Below are 17878 nucleotides of genomic sequence, written 5' to 3'. Positions count from 1 at the left end.
CTGTCATCTCTGGGGGCGCAGAGTGATAGTAAATGTTTTCTCATAATATTGTGAAACTGTCTGCATGTCTCCTGTGCCTGTGTCCTTGACTAGTATTTATTTAGATGCCAACTGTAAGGAAAACGTGGTTTCTTCTCCTGGAAGGTCAATGACCTAACGTGGGAGCCAGGCCTAAAGACACGTGAATAATGGGTTTGAGATGTTACTAGAAGAGACTAGTTGGGGTCAGTTGGAAATGATTCAGTAAGTCTTGGACAGAAGGAAGCTTCGTCAGTGGGTATGGACACAACGTGGTAGAAGAAAAAGGGGAGGCAGAAAGCAGGTTGGGCCAGTGTCATGTGCAAGCTGTCAGCCGGCTGTAGGAAGTGGTTCACAGCATTTCAGCTGATCCTCTGGGCCTGTGTGGGTGGCTGAGATGCTTTTCCTGAGGGTTCTCATGTTGCTGGTCTCACTGGCTGTTCTCAGCAGTTCCTGGGAGATGATAGAGTACCTGCACCGCCGTGTCTCCAGTGACACTAAAGTTTCTACAGCTCCCGTAGCTTGACTCAACTGAGTGGATAAGTCAGAGTCTCCCAGCTCCGATAACTGGCATTGGGATTTGTAAAGCTCCAGGCGGTGATAGTTACAATAGCTCATCCCAAGGCTCACAGACTGGGAGACTTTCAACCCGAGACTTCTCTTTCTACAGAAACGGCAGCAGAAAGAAGCCCTCCTTCTCTTCTTCAACAGAACAGCTGAAGCTAAAATCCCATCTGTCATGTAAGTGGCCACCAAGTGTCGACTTTTCCCTCCCACACTCTGTCTCTCTCTCGTCTTTAAAAAGAAATACCTATTACCTTAATCTGCCAGAATGGTTTTGCTGCTCTGCAAGAAAGGATCAGAGCCTAGAATTCTAGCTGCCTTTGGTATAAAGTTCAGGACAGCATAGCCTCCTCAGCCACAGAGCAAGGCCTGTCACGGGAGCACTGCCAGTCAAGTTTGGGGTCCCCAAGAGCTCCTGTCTTAACCAGTAGTCTAGAGCTGCCACCACTTACAAGGAGGGTAGTGCTGGCCTAACACTAAAGTGAGCTTTTCCCCTTAGTAGGAAACCTGTGGTCATTTGCCTAGAGACACAAGTGTGGAGTTTCATGGAAGACCAAGAAGGCTGCCTTATGGGGAGTCCCTGGTATTCTCCAAAGACTTCATGTCTCAGCCATTATTTACCTACATAAAAAGGCAACTGTCAAAGTTTGTTCAAAAGATACGGGCAAGGGGCCATAGTCACACTGAAGTTTTCCTTCCGCCTTCTAAACTAAGGCTGAAGTCATAATTCCTCTTCTTAAATGTATTCACTGATTTGAAAAATTGTCTGCCTTTCTCAAAGAAAGGAAAAACCCACTCATGTTCAAATATTCACTGTGGTAGAAACTTGAGGCAATTCTCATGACGTGCATTTGCCTGATTTTTTATTGTTTAACATTCATGTGAGACTCTGGCAGGATAATGGTCCAAGTGATTTAATTACAATGAAAATGAATTTAGCGTGGGTTGAGCGGTGCCAGCTTGGCTGTGGGGACCAAGATATGTGGATAAATTGAGACACACGCAGCCTATCCCACCCTCTCACTCAGCCTCCAGATCCCCCAGCCTCTCCGGCCTCTCCCTCTGCACCCCTAAATACAGTAAGAGAGTGCGCTCACCACATGATTCAAATCTAAGAAAAGTCTGCTGAATGTTGGCCAGCTCTCCTTCACCCTCGGGGCACTGCCCTTTTCATTTATGAGACAGTTAGGAGACTAATGAACTCCAGATGTGGTTTTACAACCTGGAAACTTCTCTCTCCAGAACTCATCAGAATTGCCCCCACCAACCCATTTCTCATGAGCTGCTGAAAAACAGATGGCAAGGGTGTGATCCTTTTCCCTCGCCCTCTCTGCTCATGACCTACAAAATTCATGGTCTACTGAGTGCTGGGCCCAGAACCACCCATTTCTCTTAGAAATTTTAAATCTGGCCATTCCGTCACCTCATAAATAAACTTGGGTGCTACCTTGTTTTAGTGTGTATAGGCTGCTGTAACAAAAATACCATACACTGAGTGGCTTGAGCAACAGAATTTTTTTCTCACACCTAGAAGTGTTCTAGAGGCTGAAAAATCCAAGGTCAAGGCAGTAGCAGATGTGGTATCTGGTGGGGACCCTCTTCCTGGCTTGCAGACAGCCATCTTTGCCCTGTCCTCCTTGACAGAAGGGGCGAGGGTGCTCTTTGGGCTGTGGAGGGGTCTCTGATAAGGACATTGATTTCATTCATGAGGGCTCTGCCTGTGTGACCTTACCCCTTCCCAAAGGTCTCATCTTATAATAACCTCACCTTGGGGTTATTATTTCAACAAGATATTGGGGGGGGTGTAAAATTCCATCTATAACATACTTTTTCAAAATTCCGTGATAAATAGTATAATGCTTTCTAATTTCCAACCAGTTGTGACATCTGCTAACTCATTTCACACTTATAGCCTCTTTATGAGATCAGTCAAGTAAGTCGAACTGGCCCCATTTTTAAAAAATGCAGAGACCGAGTAAATTTCATGTATATCTCTGGGCCTCAGAGTCACATAACTCTTAAGTGGAAATTAGATTATAAATCTTAAAACCCCAGTTTCTTCTGCTAATTGTTTTTCTTCCTCTTTTTGCTGTCTTCATTTGTTTTCATTTTAATGGGCGTCTTTTGATATAAAAGCCAGTGGTTTTGTAATAGGCAGATATTTCCAGCCTGGTAACTTAGGGACTCAGGAAGGATAGGAATAAAAAGCCACATCTGAGATGCAGAAGGGAGAGAGGAACTAGGAAGACTGGGACCTGTAGTTGTTAATGAGCTGTCCAACTTGATTTTATGGCCTCGTGACTTTTTGATGCTGTAGCAATAAACTTTCTTGCTTATATCATGGCAAATTTTATGTCTCTCAAACTAATTAAAGTAGATTCTATTAGTACCAACTATTCAAAGATTGAACTCAAATCCATTCCCTGGTTGGCCATACTGTTGCTTGAAAATAACTCTTAGATGCTTAGAGGACGGGTCAGCACCTGCCTGACAGGAAACCTTTGAGATTTGTCCTTCTCCAAGGAGGGTAGTGTCTGTTCTGTGCCCAGACACACCCAAGTGTGAGGATCACCTCGGGCCAAGTGAGTCCTTCTTGTCAAATGCAGTGACTATATCCTGGACCTACCGTTTGTGTCCAAGGAGGCTTACCTGCCCATTACCTGTGTGGGAACAGTGACCTGTCCTGGGATTGTGAACCTCCTGCAGGGCCTTAATCCCAGGGAAGCCATCAGAGTCTGACTGGGTGATCCCCACCCCTTCCAGGGCCTGGCATAGCTGCCCTGCTTCAAGGCCATGGCTAAAGATGGGGGTTGGAAGTCAAGAAAAAACAGTAAATCAAGGGGAGTATGAAGAGCAAGCAAATAAGGTTCTTCACTCCATCTTCTTTGCCACAAAAAAAAAAATTCCCTTACCACCGATTTAGCAGGTGGCCCTGTAGCTTGCCATGCACTGTGTAAGGGAGCTGGGGAGATTTCCCCGAGTATCTCCTCAGTACTATTACTTATGCTTCAATATTACACTTCCAGAAATTTGATTACTGTCTAAAGTCCCGTAATTGCCTGCCTAGACATTTTCAATTCTTAGACGACATTTCAATTTGTATTGAAAACACATTACATTGATAGTAGCAGCGAAAGTGAAAACTGGTACGTATCTTCTGTGATCCCAGATGGTAAGAAACTTTCAGTAACATATCAGAGACACATAAAAAGGAACGATACTTTGATTTATCTGCATATGGGAGATGACTTAAAAGCAGGGAAGAACTCTTTCTGCACAGAGCAGCTCCTAATTTGGCTGCTGCTACTCAGGTGACTTGGCCTGAGGGGAAGGGGGTCAGAGGTCAGCTCTCAGAGAAAGAGGGAAAGGGCAGGGGAGAGCAGCTACCTCGAAGGAGTCTGGTAAAGATGCAGTAGAATAATTTCAGCTGGACGAGTATATGTTAAATTTATTGTGCTCTCATTGTCCGACGCAGTGAATATATCCTGGACCTCCTGGAAAGTGGGAGAGAGAAGTTTCTAGTGTTCGCACACCACAGAATAGTCCTGAGTGCAATTACAACAGAGCTTGAGAGAAAGGTAAGCTCCCTTTGAAATTCAACACAGGATGCTTCTGTTGTTTGTGTGTCGGATGCTGAGTGGTCCTGAGCAGGTTGAGGGCAGGTCTGAACCAAAGAAGTGAGGTGATGTTTCCAGAAACATTGCTGAGGACTTCCCAAAGAATTCTCGCTTGTAGAACCACACTAGGGTCAGAATACTTCCCAGCAGTGTCCTTGAACGTCTTCCTTGCCCTCTACAGATAGGGCTGGAGCCTTGCTTTAAAAACAAGGATCCACTGCAGGGCACCTGGGTGGCTCAGTAGGTTAAAGCCTCTGCCTTCGGCTCAGGTCATGATTCCAGAACACATTCTAGGATGGAGCCCCACATCTGGCTCTCTGCTCAGCAGGGAGCCTACTTCCTCCTCTCTCTCTGCCTGCCTCTCTGCCTATTTGTGATCTCTGTCAAATAAATAAGTAAAATCTTTAAAAAAAAACAAAAAAACACAAGGATCCGCTGGGACCAGGGGCTCTTTCATGACTCTGTAAATAAGTACAAGATTGTCAAAAAAGGAGGTAGCAGAAATTCTCTTGTGTGGAAACAAGTATTTGCGTGAATCCTCTTCTCTTCCTCTTGTTCTTCCTTAGCACCATCAAAGTGGCTTTATTAGTTCTACATGGGCTACATGCAGACTTCAGTACAGAGCTTGTGTTCCTTACTACATTGAATGAAAAATATCCAGAAAGATTTCCAAGGATGTTCATTAAAACGAAACACATCAAATAAACAAAACTTGTGAAGTTGTAACAGTTATGGAAATGTTGCCCAATCTTCACCAGTTTCTCCATGTAGAATTAAATCAGGACAGTTTAAACACATTGTATTTTTACCTCCCTTTTCATTTTTGGTTAAATTTAGGACCATAAATTGCTTTTTTTTTTTAAAGGTTTTTTATTTATTTATTCGACAGAGAGAGAGGTCATAAATAGGCAGAGAGAGAGGAGGAAGCAGGCTCCCTGCTGAGCAGAGAGCCCGATGCGGGGCTCCATCCCAGGACCCTGAGAGCATGACCTGAGCTGAAGGCAGAGGCTTAAACCCACTGAGTCACCCAGGTGCCCCATAAATTGCTTTTCAACTTCCTTCATCTTTTACTACATTTTATGCAATCAATCTTTCTTTCTTAACTTCTTTCTTTCAGAGAGAGCGTGTGTGAAAATGCGTGCAGTAGGGGAGGGGCAGAGGGAGAGGAAGAGAGAGAATCTGAATGCAGAGCCTGAGATGGGGGGCTCGATCCCATGACCCTGAGGTCATGACCCAAGCCAAAATCAAGAACTGGTAGCTTGGGGCGCCTGGGATCGAGTCCCACATCTGGCTCTCTGCTCAGCAGGGAGCCTGCTTCCTCCTCTCTCTCTGCCTGCCTCTCTGCCTACTTGTGATCTCTCTCTCTGTCAGATAAATAAATAAAATCTTGAAAAAAAAAAAAGAACTGGTAGCTTTACCGACTGAGCCACCTGGGCACCCCTGTAATGTTTCAAACATAGAGAGGAGTATAGAGAAACATACAGCAGGCACTTACATGTTCTCCACCCAGATTTAATAAATTAAGTGTTTTGCTATATTTATTTCAAAGTGTGTATGTTAAGTAATAACATACTTGGGCCCCTCTGCAGCCCTCTAACTCATTCTCTGTCCTCCCCACCAGATGTAACCACTGTCCCCAGTCCTTTTCTCCATGTTGTCATATTTTATTCCAAAAGTATGTATTCTTAATATATAGTCTCCTCTATGTATTTAACATACATAAATGGCAGCGTAGTTTGAGTATCCTGAAATTTGCCTTTTTGCTCAATGTTATTTTTGAGATTTTTCCGTGTAGTATTATAGCTATAGATCATCCGCCATAACTGCAGAATAGGATCTCATTGGGTAACTGTAGCACAGTTTATCCATTCTCCTGGGGAGAGACATGGAATTTTACTTACAGTTTTTGCTGTTATATGAATACTGTCACATACGTGTGTGTACGTGCACACATACACACGTGTGTATGTATGTGGGCATGTCCAGGCATGATGTTGCATAACCATTGGATAGGCTTGTCTTCAGCTCTATCGGGTATTGTCAGATTTCTCTGCAAGGTGTGGTAATTCACATTTGTAATCGCACCAGCAGCATTTGGAAATTCCTGCTGTCCTGAGCACTCACTAACAGTATTATCAGACTTTTTACTTTTGCCAAGCCAGTGAAATGAAATCTCAGCTCATTCTTATTTTCCTTTGCATTTCCCTGACTACCACTCACAGTTGTGTCTTTTTGTATGTTTAGTAGTGATTTCAGGGTGTCTTCTATAAATATTCTGCCTGTTTTCCTGTTAGATGATCTTTCTCTTACTGATTTAGAAATATTCTTTATAAGTTTTGGGTATCTATCAGTTAACAATATTTTCTTTTCGTTTCGTTGAAGTTTTATTGAGCAAAGTTTAATTTTTGCTTTAGTTGTTATAAATGAATTGCATTTCAAGTTTATTAGTTTTTCCTATATGGTTTTTAATTTTTATGAATGAGTTAAGAAATCTTTCCTTACGTAAGGTCATAAAGATTTTCTCCTGTGATTTTTTTTTTTTCCTGAGAATTTTAGAGGTGGTTCATTAATACACCTGGGTTTGAATTTTGTATATGCTGTGATCCAGGAAGCCAGCCAATGGAATTAAAAGCTATAATCCCTGGAAAGGAAAAATCAGAGCTGTCACTGTATTCAAGCAACTCAAGACAGTTAATTAGAAAACTATCAAAATGCATAAGAGTTTAATACAGTGCCTAGATTCCAAATGAATATACTAAAATAAATAGCTTTTTTAATGTACCAGTTATAACTAATTAGTAAATACAGTGGAAAACAAGATCAAATTCAGAGCAGCAAAAACATATAAAGCACCTAATAGTAACCTCACCAAAAAGAGTGTAGAGACTGATGAGTTGGAGGGACTTGGGCCATGCTCCAGTGCAAACACTGTAAAATACTGGTCCTTCCCAAATGAATTTGTAGGTCTAACTCAATTCAAATAAAAATGCCAATTGTGTATTTTAAGGGAAGGAATCTTATATTATTATGCTAAAGGAGTCTCAAAAATTGAGGAGAGCTATCTAAGACAACTTTGAAAAACAAGAAAAATGTTGATAGACTTGTGCCTCCAGATATTAAAATCTGTTATAAAATTCAGCCATGCTAGGCCAAGAAATGGTGGTCAGAAGGATGGAATAGAATGGATAGCCCTCTTTAGTATTAATAACTCTTTAGTTGAATAGCCCTGTAGTATTTTTAAAAAGTATAATCAAGGAGTCATCAAAAATTAGGCTTAATTTATTCAACAAATAAAGTTTGGGTAATTGACTAAGTTATTGAGTGGAATACTTAAATGAAACTCAGCTTCACTATTTATTAAATTTCAGACAAACCAAAGCTCATTAAGACCATAAAGTGTTAGAAGAAACTATAGATGAATGTATAGCTGATCACTGGGTGGGGAATGACTTTCTACACATAAAAACAGTGAGAGAAATCACAAAGGGAAAAATTGACTTAAATTACCTAGAACTATGGATCTGTTCTTTCACACATACACACAGTGGCTAGACCATGGGGGGTTTTCATACATGTGGTACCTTTTCTCGGCAATTTGGCATAACTTAAGGCACTCAAATTTTTCCAAGCTCCTCTTCTAGGAACTTATCCTAAGGAAATAATGAGACCAAAGATTTATTTATAAGATTAGTGATGTTATTATTTATAATATCAAATAATTAGAAACCTAAATGTTTGTCAGTAGGTATTCTGTTAAATAAGAGCCTGTTCAGCCATAAAACATAATAATGTAGGTCCATCATTCTTAACTTCGAGGAGATGACAGGAGCCTTTAAGAACCTTAGATGAAAAACTTCAACTCCACTGAAAATCAAATAAATGAAAATTAGCCTATCACATCAGCAGAGGTTTATAAATGTGCAGCGCTTAGCATAATCCCCTCTGGTTCCATCCATGTTGATGCAAATGGTGGGTATTCATCTTTTCTGACAGCTGAGTAATATTCCATTGTGTATATGGACCACATCTTCTTTATCCATTCACCTGTTGAAGGGCATCCCGGCTCTTTCCACAGTTTGGCTATTGTGGACATTGCTGCTATGAATATTGGGGTACAGATGGCCCTTCTTTTCACTACATCTGTATCTTTGGGGTAAATACCCATTAGTGCAATCGCTGGGTCATAGAGTAGCTCTATTTTTAACTTTTTGAGGAACCTCAACACTGTTTTCAAAATGCAACCAACTTGCATTTCTACCAACAGTGTAAGGGGTTCCCCTTTCTCCACATCCTCCCCAACATTTATTTCTTGCCTTGTCAGTCTTTGCCATTCTAACTGGTGTAAGATGGTATCTCAATGTGGTTTTGATTTGAATTTCCCTTATGGATAGTGATGTTGAGCATTTTTCATGTGTCTGTTAGCCATTCGTATGTCTTCTTTGGAGAAGTATCTGTCCATGTCTTCTGCCCATTTTTTGACTTAATTATCTATTTTTTGGGTGTTGAGTGAAATAAGTCAAGCAGAGAAAGACAATTATTGTATGGTTTCACTTACATGTGGAACATAAGGAATAGCATGGAGAACATTAGGAGAAGGAAGGGAAAAATGAAGGGGGAATAATCAGAGGGAGAGATGAACCATGAGAGACTATGGACTCCAGGAAATGAACTGAGGGTTTCAGAGGGGAGGTGAGTGGGGGGATGGGTTAGCCTGGTGATAGATATTAAGGAGGGCACGTATTGCATGGAGCACTGGGTGTTATAAACAAACAATGAATTGTGGAATTATGTATCAAAAACTAATGACGTACTATATGGTGATTAACATAATGTAATAAAAAATAAATAAAAATAAATCTTTCTAGAAGATTTGGAAAAAAATGTACAGCCCTTACCATTGATAACAGTGCAGCAAGCTGGACATGCTCAGACATTACTTATTGGAAAGCAATTCGGCGATAATATCAGGATCCTTAAATTAAGTCTCTCCCTTTGTCATAGTACTTTGATTTTTAGTAGTGTAGTCTAAGGAAATAACCAAATATGGGCAAAGAACCATGAGCACGTTTATTTTAATCCATCCTTTAAAAACGTTTTAATTCTAATAGCTTTATAGAGATATACTTGGCAGGCAATGAGCTGCATTTAGAGTATAGTTTGGTAAGAAGACAGTGAAGGGGCATCTGGGTGGCTCAAGATCTGACTCTTGATCTTAGCTCAGATCTTGATCTCAGACTTGTGAGTTCAAGCCCATAGTGAATGTGTCTGTTGACCTCGGGAGTTTCCTTGGGCCCTTTGAAATCCCTCCCGTTTCTCCATGCCCTCCCATCTCCAGGCCATCACAGATCTGCTCTGTCACTCTAAACTAATTTGCATTTTTAGTGCTCTATATAAATGTGGAATGATTCAGTGTGTACTTTTTTTTTAAATTGGATTTCTCTTAACATACTCTGAGATTCATATCTGTTATTGCACATGTCATCATTTCATTCCTTCTTATTGCTGAGTAATATTCTGTTGTATGCGTATACCATGATTTTTATCCATTCACCTGTTGATGGGTGTTCGCCAGCTCATCTTTTTTTAGTGAACATGAAGCACCTGGATGGCTCAGTTGGTTAAGCTTCTGACTCTTGGTTTCAGCTTAGGTCATGATCTCAGGTTTGTGAGATCGAGCCCCCAGTCTCTGTGATCAGCAGGACATTCGCTTCAGATTCTCTCCTTCTGCCCTTCTCCCCACTCATACTCTTTCTCTCTCTCTCTCACTCTCAAATAAATCTTTAAAAAACAAAAAAGAAACTCCAAAATATGAAGAAATACACAAATGGATAAATTACTTTGTTGCCACATAATGAAATATAAGGATGTTAATAAATATGTTTTAGAAAACCTTAATAATTTCGTTTATTTACAACATAGTGTTTATTGGAGAAAACCAGGATATAAAACTTTGTGTTTAAAAGATTATCACACACATTGAGAAGAGAGCACCTGGCAGAAATAGATCGGTGATAGGGGCGCCTGCATGGCTCAGTGGGTTAAGCATCTGCCTTCAGCTCAGGTTGTAAAAGGGCCACAGAAGAATCCTTTTGGTGTTAGAACTGGTCAGTGTCTCTCTTTTTTTTTTTTTTTCTTTCTTTTTTCTTTTTTCTTTTTTTTTAAAGATTTTAGTTATTTGCTTGACAGAGAGAATGAGCACAAGCAGAGCAAGGAGAGAGGCAGAGGGAGAAGGAGAAGCAGGCTGAGCAGGGAGCCCAATGCGATTCAGTGCTCGATCTTAGGGCCCTGGGATCATGACCTGAGCTGAAGGTAGACACTTAACTGACTGAGCCACCTAGGCACCCCTTTTCTTTTCTTTTTAAGATTTTATTTATTTATTTGACAGGCAGAGATCACAAGTAGGCAGAGAGACAGGCAGAGAGGGAGGGGGAAGCAGGCTCCCTGCTTGAGCAGAGAGCTCGATGCAGGGCTCAATCCCAGGACCCTGGGATCATGACCTGAGCGGAAGGCAGAGGCTTTAACCGACTGAGCCACCCAGGCACCCCTTTTCTTTTTTTAAGTGAGCTCTGTGCCCAACACAGGTCTTGAGCTCACAGCCCTAAGATCGGGAGTCACATTCTCTCCTGACTGAGCCAGCCAGGTGCCCCTTAACTTTTCAATGTCTTGTCTGTGACAGAAATTCCTAGGACATGAGTGATAACACTGGTAGGATACACACATATGAGTTGAAGTAAAACAGGACATCTGAATAAGACTGGTACATCATATCAAAGTTCATTTCCTGGTTGTGATACACTGTAGTTTCACAATATGGTACCACTGGGGGAAAGTGGGTCCAACGTGCAAGGAATCTCTGCATGTTTGCTTAAACAAATGGGAATCTGCAAGTCTCTCAACAGAAATTTCCATTGGAAATGAGAAGACAAACAGCTCCGAAAGCAGGGTCAAGGGAGGGATCGTTGCTGTGGCAGGTCGGAGCCAGAACGGCAGCGTGGCTGTGTCCACAGAGCCGCAGCTGCCGAGCCCCCCCCCCCCCCCCCCCGCCGCCTTGGTGCTGCCCACCTCCGTTCCCTCCTTGTCCCCGCAGCACGTGCCGCACATCCGCATTGACGGCTCGACTTCCTCCGCTGACCGCGAGGACCTGTGCCAGCAGTTCCAGCTGTTCGAGAAGCACGCCGTGGCCGTGCTGTCCATCACCGCAGCCAACATGGGCCTCACCTTCACCTCAGCTGACCTGGTGGTGTTTGCGGAGCTGTTCTGGAATCCAGGGGTAAGGGACGCTGGGGACTTGAATACCCCAGGTGCGCGGGCGCGTGGTTGTGGGGCGGAAGGCCCGGGTGTCAGTCGGGGTTGACAGGGTTTCCAGCACCAGCACCAGTTTTGTCTTCTGGCCTTTTCTGCTTGGCTTCAGAAACGTGTTTCTACTTCCCATGGGTCAGTCTTTAAAGAAGTAAGGACTCGCACATGTGTTGTCTGGCTATTAGATGTTCATGGCAGTCTCCTAGGTAGTAGGATTATCGACTCCATCTTATGAAGGGAATACTGAGGCTTTTGAAGGTCAGGAGGAATCTCAGGAGGCATCCTTCTGTGAGGAAATGGGGGCATAACAGCTCGCATGCACAGCTGTCCCCGAAGGGGAGCCCGTGGCCACAGCAGCCGCAGCCCAGGCCTCTGGCCTTCCAGCCTGTGGGTTTGTATTAACCGTCACTGTGAGCTGCTTAGCCAGTGTGGCCAGTGGGCAACTGCCCACCGTGGGGGTTCCACTGGCCTTATCTCCTGAGCGGAGAGCTGTGACAGCAGATATATCATTGGCCACACAGGGTGCTGTTTTGTGATGGGTGGACTTCGAGGCTGAAGGCATATATAGTAGAAACAATGCTTTGGGGCCTTGTTATTTATTACAGGGCTTACCATGTTAAAGAGCCACCCAACCCCTAATCATCCATGACGTCTCCCTCAGTTCTTTAGAAGGTCATGGTTTCTGTTCCAGTGAGAAGAGCGGAGGCGTGCCGGGCTTCTGTCATTTGCCATCAGCACGGCCTCCTAGCAGAGTCAGCGCTGGCTGTTCGTTCCTCCCGGCACTTAGTACTGTGCCCACCGCTGGCTGGCTGCAGGTTCTAGTTCCCCCAGAACTTGGGTTTGGTTTGGTTTGGTTTTCTCTTGTGTTCAGTGGCAGCTTGTTCGGAGGTAGAGGCTCTCAACCTGCTGACTTGGGGCATGAAGTGAAGTCCTCTGAGGAGGGATGGTGTGCTGGGCTCAGGGGCAGGGGGCTGTGTGCTGTGCTAGCTGGAGACCTTTCAGGCCTTGGCCCGTACACATCGTGATTCCCGGACCCCACAGGTACTGCTCCAGGCAGAGGACCGGGTACACCGAATCGGACAGTCGAGCTCCGTGAGCATCCACTACCTCGTGGCAAGAGGCACAGCTGACGACTACCTCTGGTATGGCTGGCCACGGGGGTGGTGCGGGGGTTGACACCAGTGATCTATTTCCTTCACTCCCTAACGTCTTCCGCTCTTGCTGATGTCTTCAGGGCCCTGTGCGGAGGAGCCAGGAGTCATGCCCTTCCCCTTGCAGCCGTGAGCATGCCGCGCCCCCTTCCCAGCATTTACTCATGGCTTGCTGGGTGCATGAGGATGAAGGCGATGTGACTCCTTTCCCACTGGCCTGAGACAAGGGGGCGGGGGGGAGCCGATGGTGAGGAAACATAGGTGCAGGTTTGCTTATAAGACACTCTCCTGCCCATGAAGGCATTGCTGAGACACGGTGATGTTCCCCTCTGCCCCTTTATGCCATGTATTGGTACATAAGGCCATCCTACAGGGTTGCTGCTGACGTTTGGGAGAAAGTGGCTCCCTGTGGGCCATGTAGTGCTTCCAGATTCATGTCTGGTACCTAAGCAAAAAGATCTGCTTCCAGATTCATGTCTGGTACCTAAGCAAAAAGATCTCCAAATGCTCCTTCCCAATCCCATTTACCCCTTCCTGATTCTAAGTTTCTTGACTATCTCATTAGTTTCCACTACTCACCTGTCTCCAGCTTTATGACTAAGGGGTCTTACCTTTGCCACATGTGTTCGTTTTTCCTACTCCCGCATCTTTGAATTTGTGGATTTGTTCACTGGGCCCTGGTTGAGAATTTTGTTGTATTGAGACATTTGTTTTCTCTACATCTTCCAGTAGAAAGAATTTTGAACCTGATTGACTCAAACCCTAAATTGGTTTATAGCCGAGAGGAGGCAAATATTTGAGGTTGGGCATTGGCGCCTGGAGAGCTGCAAAGAAGTGGAACAGCATGCCTCCGCCCCATAAACACAGGGAGGGGGATTTCCTTTTAATCAGCCCCCTGGCTCTGTGCAGCTTATATTCATTGCGGCGCCTTTGTCCTCAACAGGCCCCTAATTCAAGAGAAGATTAAAGTTCTGGGTGAGGCCGGACTTTCTGAGACCAATTTTTCAGAAACGACAGAAGCTACTAATTACTTCTACAAGGTAACACCAGCAAATGGCTTCTTGCCCCTGGCTGGGGGGTGGGGGAGGTGGAGCATTAAGTTGTCCACTCAGCCCTTGGGTCCCTGGAGAGAAGGTGTGGGTCATTCCTGTGGATCTCACTCAGCCTTATACAGAAAAGCAGCTTTACTGCAGCTCGTCTGGAAACCAAGATGTCTTCTCATGGAATTGCCCAGAATCAGAGTCTGATTGAAATCAGCAAAATCTTCGAGTGACAGGAAGACTAGAGTCTGAGGATTTGATCTTTCATTTACAGTGAGGAAGCAACTAAATGCTTCCTTCCAGAAGTAATTATTGAGATAAAAAAGACTCAGAAGTCATATTTTTATTTATTTATTTATTTTTAGTTCTTATTTAAGTAACCTTTACAGCCAATGTGGGGCTTGAGCTCATGACCCTCAGATCAAAAGTTGCAGGTTCCTCCAGCTGAGCCAGGCACCCCCAGAGATCATATTTTTTAATGTAGAATATAAATTATCATCCTAGATGTAAAGAGTTAATAAGCTAATTGTGAAACAACCTTATTTTTAAGCTTTTTAAAGAACTCTCTAATTCAGTTGAATGATAAATATTTTCACAGAGCCTAGGTTATTATGTGCCCTTTTGAAAGCAAGGAACCTTATTTTTAAAGGATTCTCAACCTTCTCAAACTCAATAATGAGTTTATTTAGAACTCATTTATTTACCCTTACCCTCACTCTGAATTAGTTAAGAATTTCTGCCTGAAATACAAGTACAAGATAATATAAATGCCATTATCAATACTTATTTTGATTAATAATTATATCTATCTTTTTATTCAAGTGGAGCTGGAAATTTCATCAACTACTAGAAAAAGAAAATGTTACCTCTTTGGAGGAGATTAAAGCAAAAGCGGTTATGTCTCGCTGAGACAGCCTGCTTTCCCAGAGGGGAAGTGAAATACTGATCAGATCTTGGACTTTGCTTCCATTAATCAGGCATGCTCTGAAAGCACAGTATTGCCACCACCATAATCAAATGCCCTACTCAAGTGCAGGTTAACACTTATTTTACTTGGGGCAGTGTTTCCTTAACCTTGTAGTTGTTCAGACAGAGGCTGATGAGGTTAGTTCTTAGAGGAGGATGTGCAGATCACAGGAGGCTGACCTTAATGACCCTTAATACCACTCCTCGTTGGGAAGGCTGGGATCCTGACAGGTGAGGGAGTGTTGGGTGCGGGTATATCGGGTAATCTGAAGTTCTCACAGGACAGCTCCCACAGTCAGATTTCAGGGCCCCCCATCACCAATGCAGGAGGGATTGGGGGGCCTTCTGTTAAGGAACAGTGAAGAAGTAGAGACCAGCTGGAATGAGACCTGACTGTAAAGGGGCTGAAAAGCCAGAGAAGCTGCTTCCGCATTGATGAGGTCAACACGGGGGGGGGCTCCAAGACATGATGAGAAAATCCTGTGAGAGGACAGGGAAGGGCAGAAACCAGCCCGGCAGAGACCGGCCAGGGATTGAAATGGGGATGCACCACTGCAAATCTGTGCAAGTGCCAGTGTTGAAGCCTGGGGAAACAGTGTGCCTGTGGAACATCACGGAGGAAACAAGACAGGAGAGGCAAACTTGCTGCCCCTTCGACATGTGGGATAGGCTGTCGGGACGCCCTGGTGATGGCAAGCCAGGGGGAGGAGAACAATGTTAGTAGACCCTCTGTGAAATGCATTCCTTTCCTCTGAGGTCCCAGACCCCTACCTCCGTCTGCTTAGTTCAGATTGACATGTATGAGCTCATTTTGCCTGACCATCTTTGGCATTTCCACATCTGTGTGGGTTCCCTGTATGTATGCCTATTGATTTTCTCCTGTTTAAAAAAAAAAAAAAGTTGGCAGACCATCAAAACTAGGCTTTGTCCAAGAGAGCTGCTGGTTTGAGGATGTAGGAATGAGAGGAGAGATGACATTGGTTTTTAAACTCCCATTTGTTTAAGGGAACCGCGATGTCATTTGAAACACTGAAAGCACACCTGGCATGAAAGACGGTCAGGGTTGGGAATTCACACTTGGGAGAGATGAGCAAAGGGGTGATAGTGAGCCCATCGCGTGCTCTGGTTGCAGCCGCTGAGCATGATTTTAGCACTGCGCCATGGCCGACAACGCAGAGGCGGCTGATGGGTCTTTTGATCATTGGCAGATTTTAGATAGAAACAAAAAAAAACGGGAATCTACTTCTCTGTATGTCTAGTATGGGTATGTTTTGCCAACCACTCCAAAAATTAGGTGTAAGCCGTGGCTGAGCACACGGGTTTGGCAGTTGAATTCCAACCTAAGCCCTCGCTGGAGAACGGCTTTGCAGGAAATGAGAGCTTGGGAGCTACTTCAATACCCGTTTGGAAAGCTAGAAGGAAGAAGGCATTTCCAACATGAATTCTAGTTTGAGAGCAGGTTCTTTATTGCTCTCACACCATTTCTCCACCACCACCCCCCTTTTCCTTTACTCCACGAGCAGCAGAGAAGAAACAGTGTCGGGCGGGAAGGCCGCTCTGGTCTGCGCTGGCCGTCGTGCGGGACCTGATGCCATAAAACGGGCAGCCCCCACCTCGGGGTCTCCTCCCCAGCCTCAGTGGCACAGGGAGAGTTGGTGCTGGAGCCTGCGCTCTAACTTTGTTGTTTTCTCTCTCTGATGAAGGACCCAAAGCAGCAGACGATCTATGACCTCTTCCAGCAGTCCTTTGAGGAAGATGGAAGTGACTTGGAGCTCCTGGAGGCGGTGGAATCCTTTGACCCCGGAAGTGCGTGTGGTGCACCTGGAAGTGATTCTCAGGACCCGGGAGGCACACTGGATGAAATCGCGTTGACGGGCAGCCCTGTGAAGAAAAGGAGATTTGAATTTTTTGATAACTTTGACAGCTTTACCTTTCCCCTATAGGTGGGCAAAAAAAAAAAAAAAAAAAAAGAGGCATTTAAAAATCATGGAAATAAGATCAGGTGTTTTGTTTTTAAAGCTTGCACTCCCCTTGACGTTACAGCAGTGCTGGCGTCTGTCTCGAGCCCCGCGAGTTACCAGGCCTTCCTTCCTGATAAGGAAAGGAAATGGGCATTTCCTTTCTGGCCTTTCTGTACGGGACTGCTGGGGTCTTAATCTTAGCTTTTCTGGCTGAGAAACAGAGACAGCCATTGCAGTAGTGGAATTCGTGTTCTTGAAGTAACGTGGGGCTTCCTGTGAAACCCCTAAAATCTGGATTTTTTAAAAAATGTACTGTTTGGACAAATATTTGTAGAGCACCTGATATGTGCCAGCAGCGTTCTAGGTGCGGCAGTAATTCCCCAAAAGAGAGCAAGCTCCTACCTTTGCAGAAGTTATATCGCAGGAGAGGTAATAGTTACACATCCTTCAAAGAAAAGCAAAGTGAAGGAGGTAAGGGTTTGGAGCAAGAGGTGAAATGTTTTTCTGTCAGTCAACAGACAGTAGATGTATTTGACTGCATGAGCAAGGTTGTCTCTGTTGGAATGACAACTCTGCTGCTGTAGGGCAGAAACAACCATAGGTAATACAGAAACAAATGATTATGGCTCTTTTCCAATAAAACTCTAATGGACACTGAGATTCGAATTCATACACTTTTCATGTGTTGTGAATTTTATTTTTTTAATTTATTTCCAACCATTAAAAAATGTAAAAACTGTGCTTTGTCCATGGGCCATACAGAAGCCTGCAGTGGGCAGGACTTGGCCTGCAAAGCATGATTTGATAACTTCTAGTTTAGAGCGGCACCATCTAGCAGAAATATACCACAAGCCACAGATGTGATTTTAATTTTCTAAGAGTATTTTAAAAAATAAAAAATTAGTATTTTCTTTAACTCATCTTTAAAACATTGTCTGTTCAACATATAATCACTATTAAAAACTTAGAAACTTTCTGTTACATTCTCACCTTTTTTTTCATGCTAAATCTTCAAGACCCAGTGTGTAATTGATGCTAACAGCACCTTCCAGTGTGGACTAGCTCATGTCGAGTGCTTGTTTCAAGTGCACTTGTGGCTGGTGGCTCTTGTGTTGGCCAGCACAGGTTTAGAGAGCAGTGAGGGGTGTGGGGTATCATGTGAGATTATAGGTCATGTAAAGAATCAGATTTAATTTTGAACATGAAGCCACTGACTGGTTTTTGAACAGTGATTGGAGACAATCTGATTATATTTTAAAAGA

At 43.8% G+C, this 17878-nt stretch overlaps 1 protein-coding gene across 4 annotated transcripts in view; it reads left to right on the top strand.

Moving 5' to 3' along the window:
• The window catches only part of SMARCAL1 (SNF2 related chromatin remodeling annealing helicase 1), a 60650-nt gene extending 43059 nt beyond the window's left edge, over positions 1-17591 (top strand). For all 4 annotated transcript variants that reach the window (XM_082689091.1, XM_082689092.1, XM_082689093.1 and 1 more), the window contains exons 13-18: positions 689-759; positions 4058-4160; positions 11287-11469; positions 12540-12640; positions 13593-13689; positions 16359-17591. In XM_082689091.1, coding sequence (XP_082545217.1) covers positions 689-759; positions 4058-4160; positions 11287-11469; positions 12540-12640; positions 13593-13689; positions 16359-16598 — 795 coding nt within the window. In that variant the 3' untranslated portion in view covers positions 16599-17591. The remainder of the gene's footprint in view (positions 1-688; positions 760-4057; positions 4161-11286; positions 11470-12539; positions 12641-13592; positions 13690-16358) is intronic.
• The last annotated feature ends 287 nt before the right edge of the window (positions 17592-17878 follow it).

This window comes from Mustela nivalis, assembly GCF_964662115.1.
Source record: "Mustela nivalis genome assembly, chromosome: 11".
NCBI classification, from domain to species: domain Eukaryota; kingdom Metazoa; phylum Chordata; class Mammalia; order Carnivora; family Mustelidae; genus Mustela; species Mustela nivalis.
Note: the sequence above shows the minus strand (reverse complement) of the source record. Positions and strands in the feature narration are given on the sequence as shown.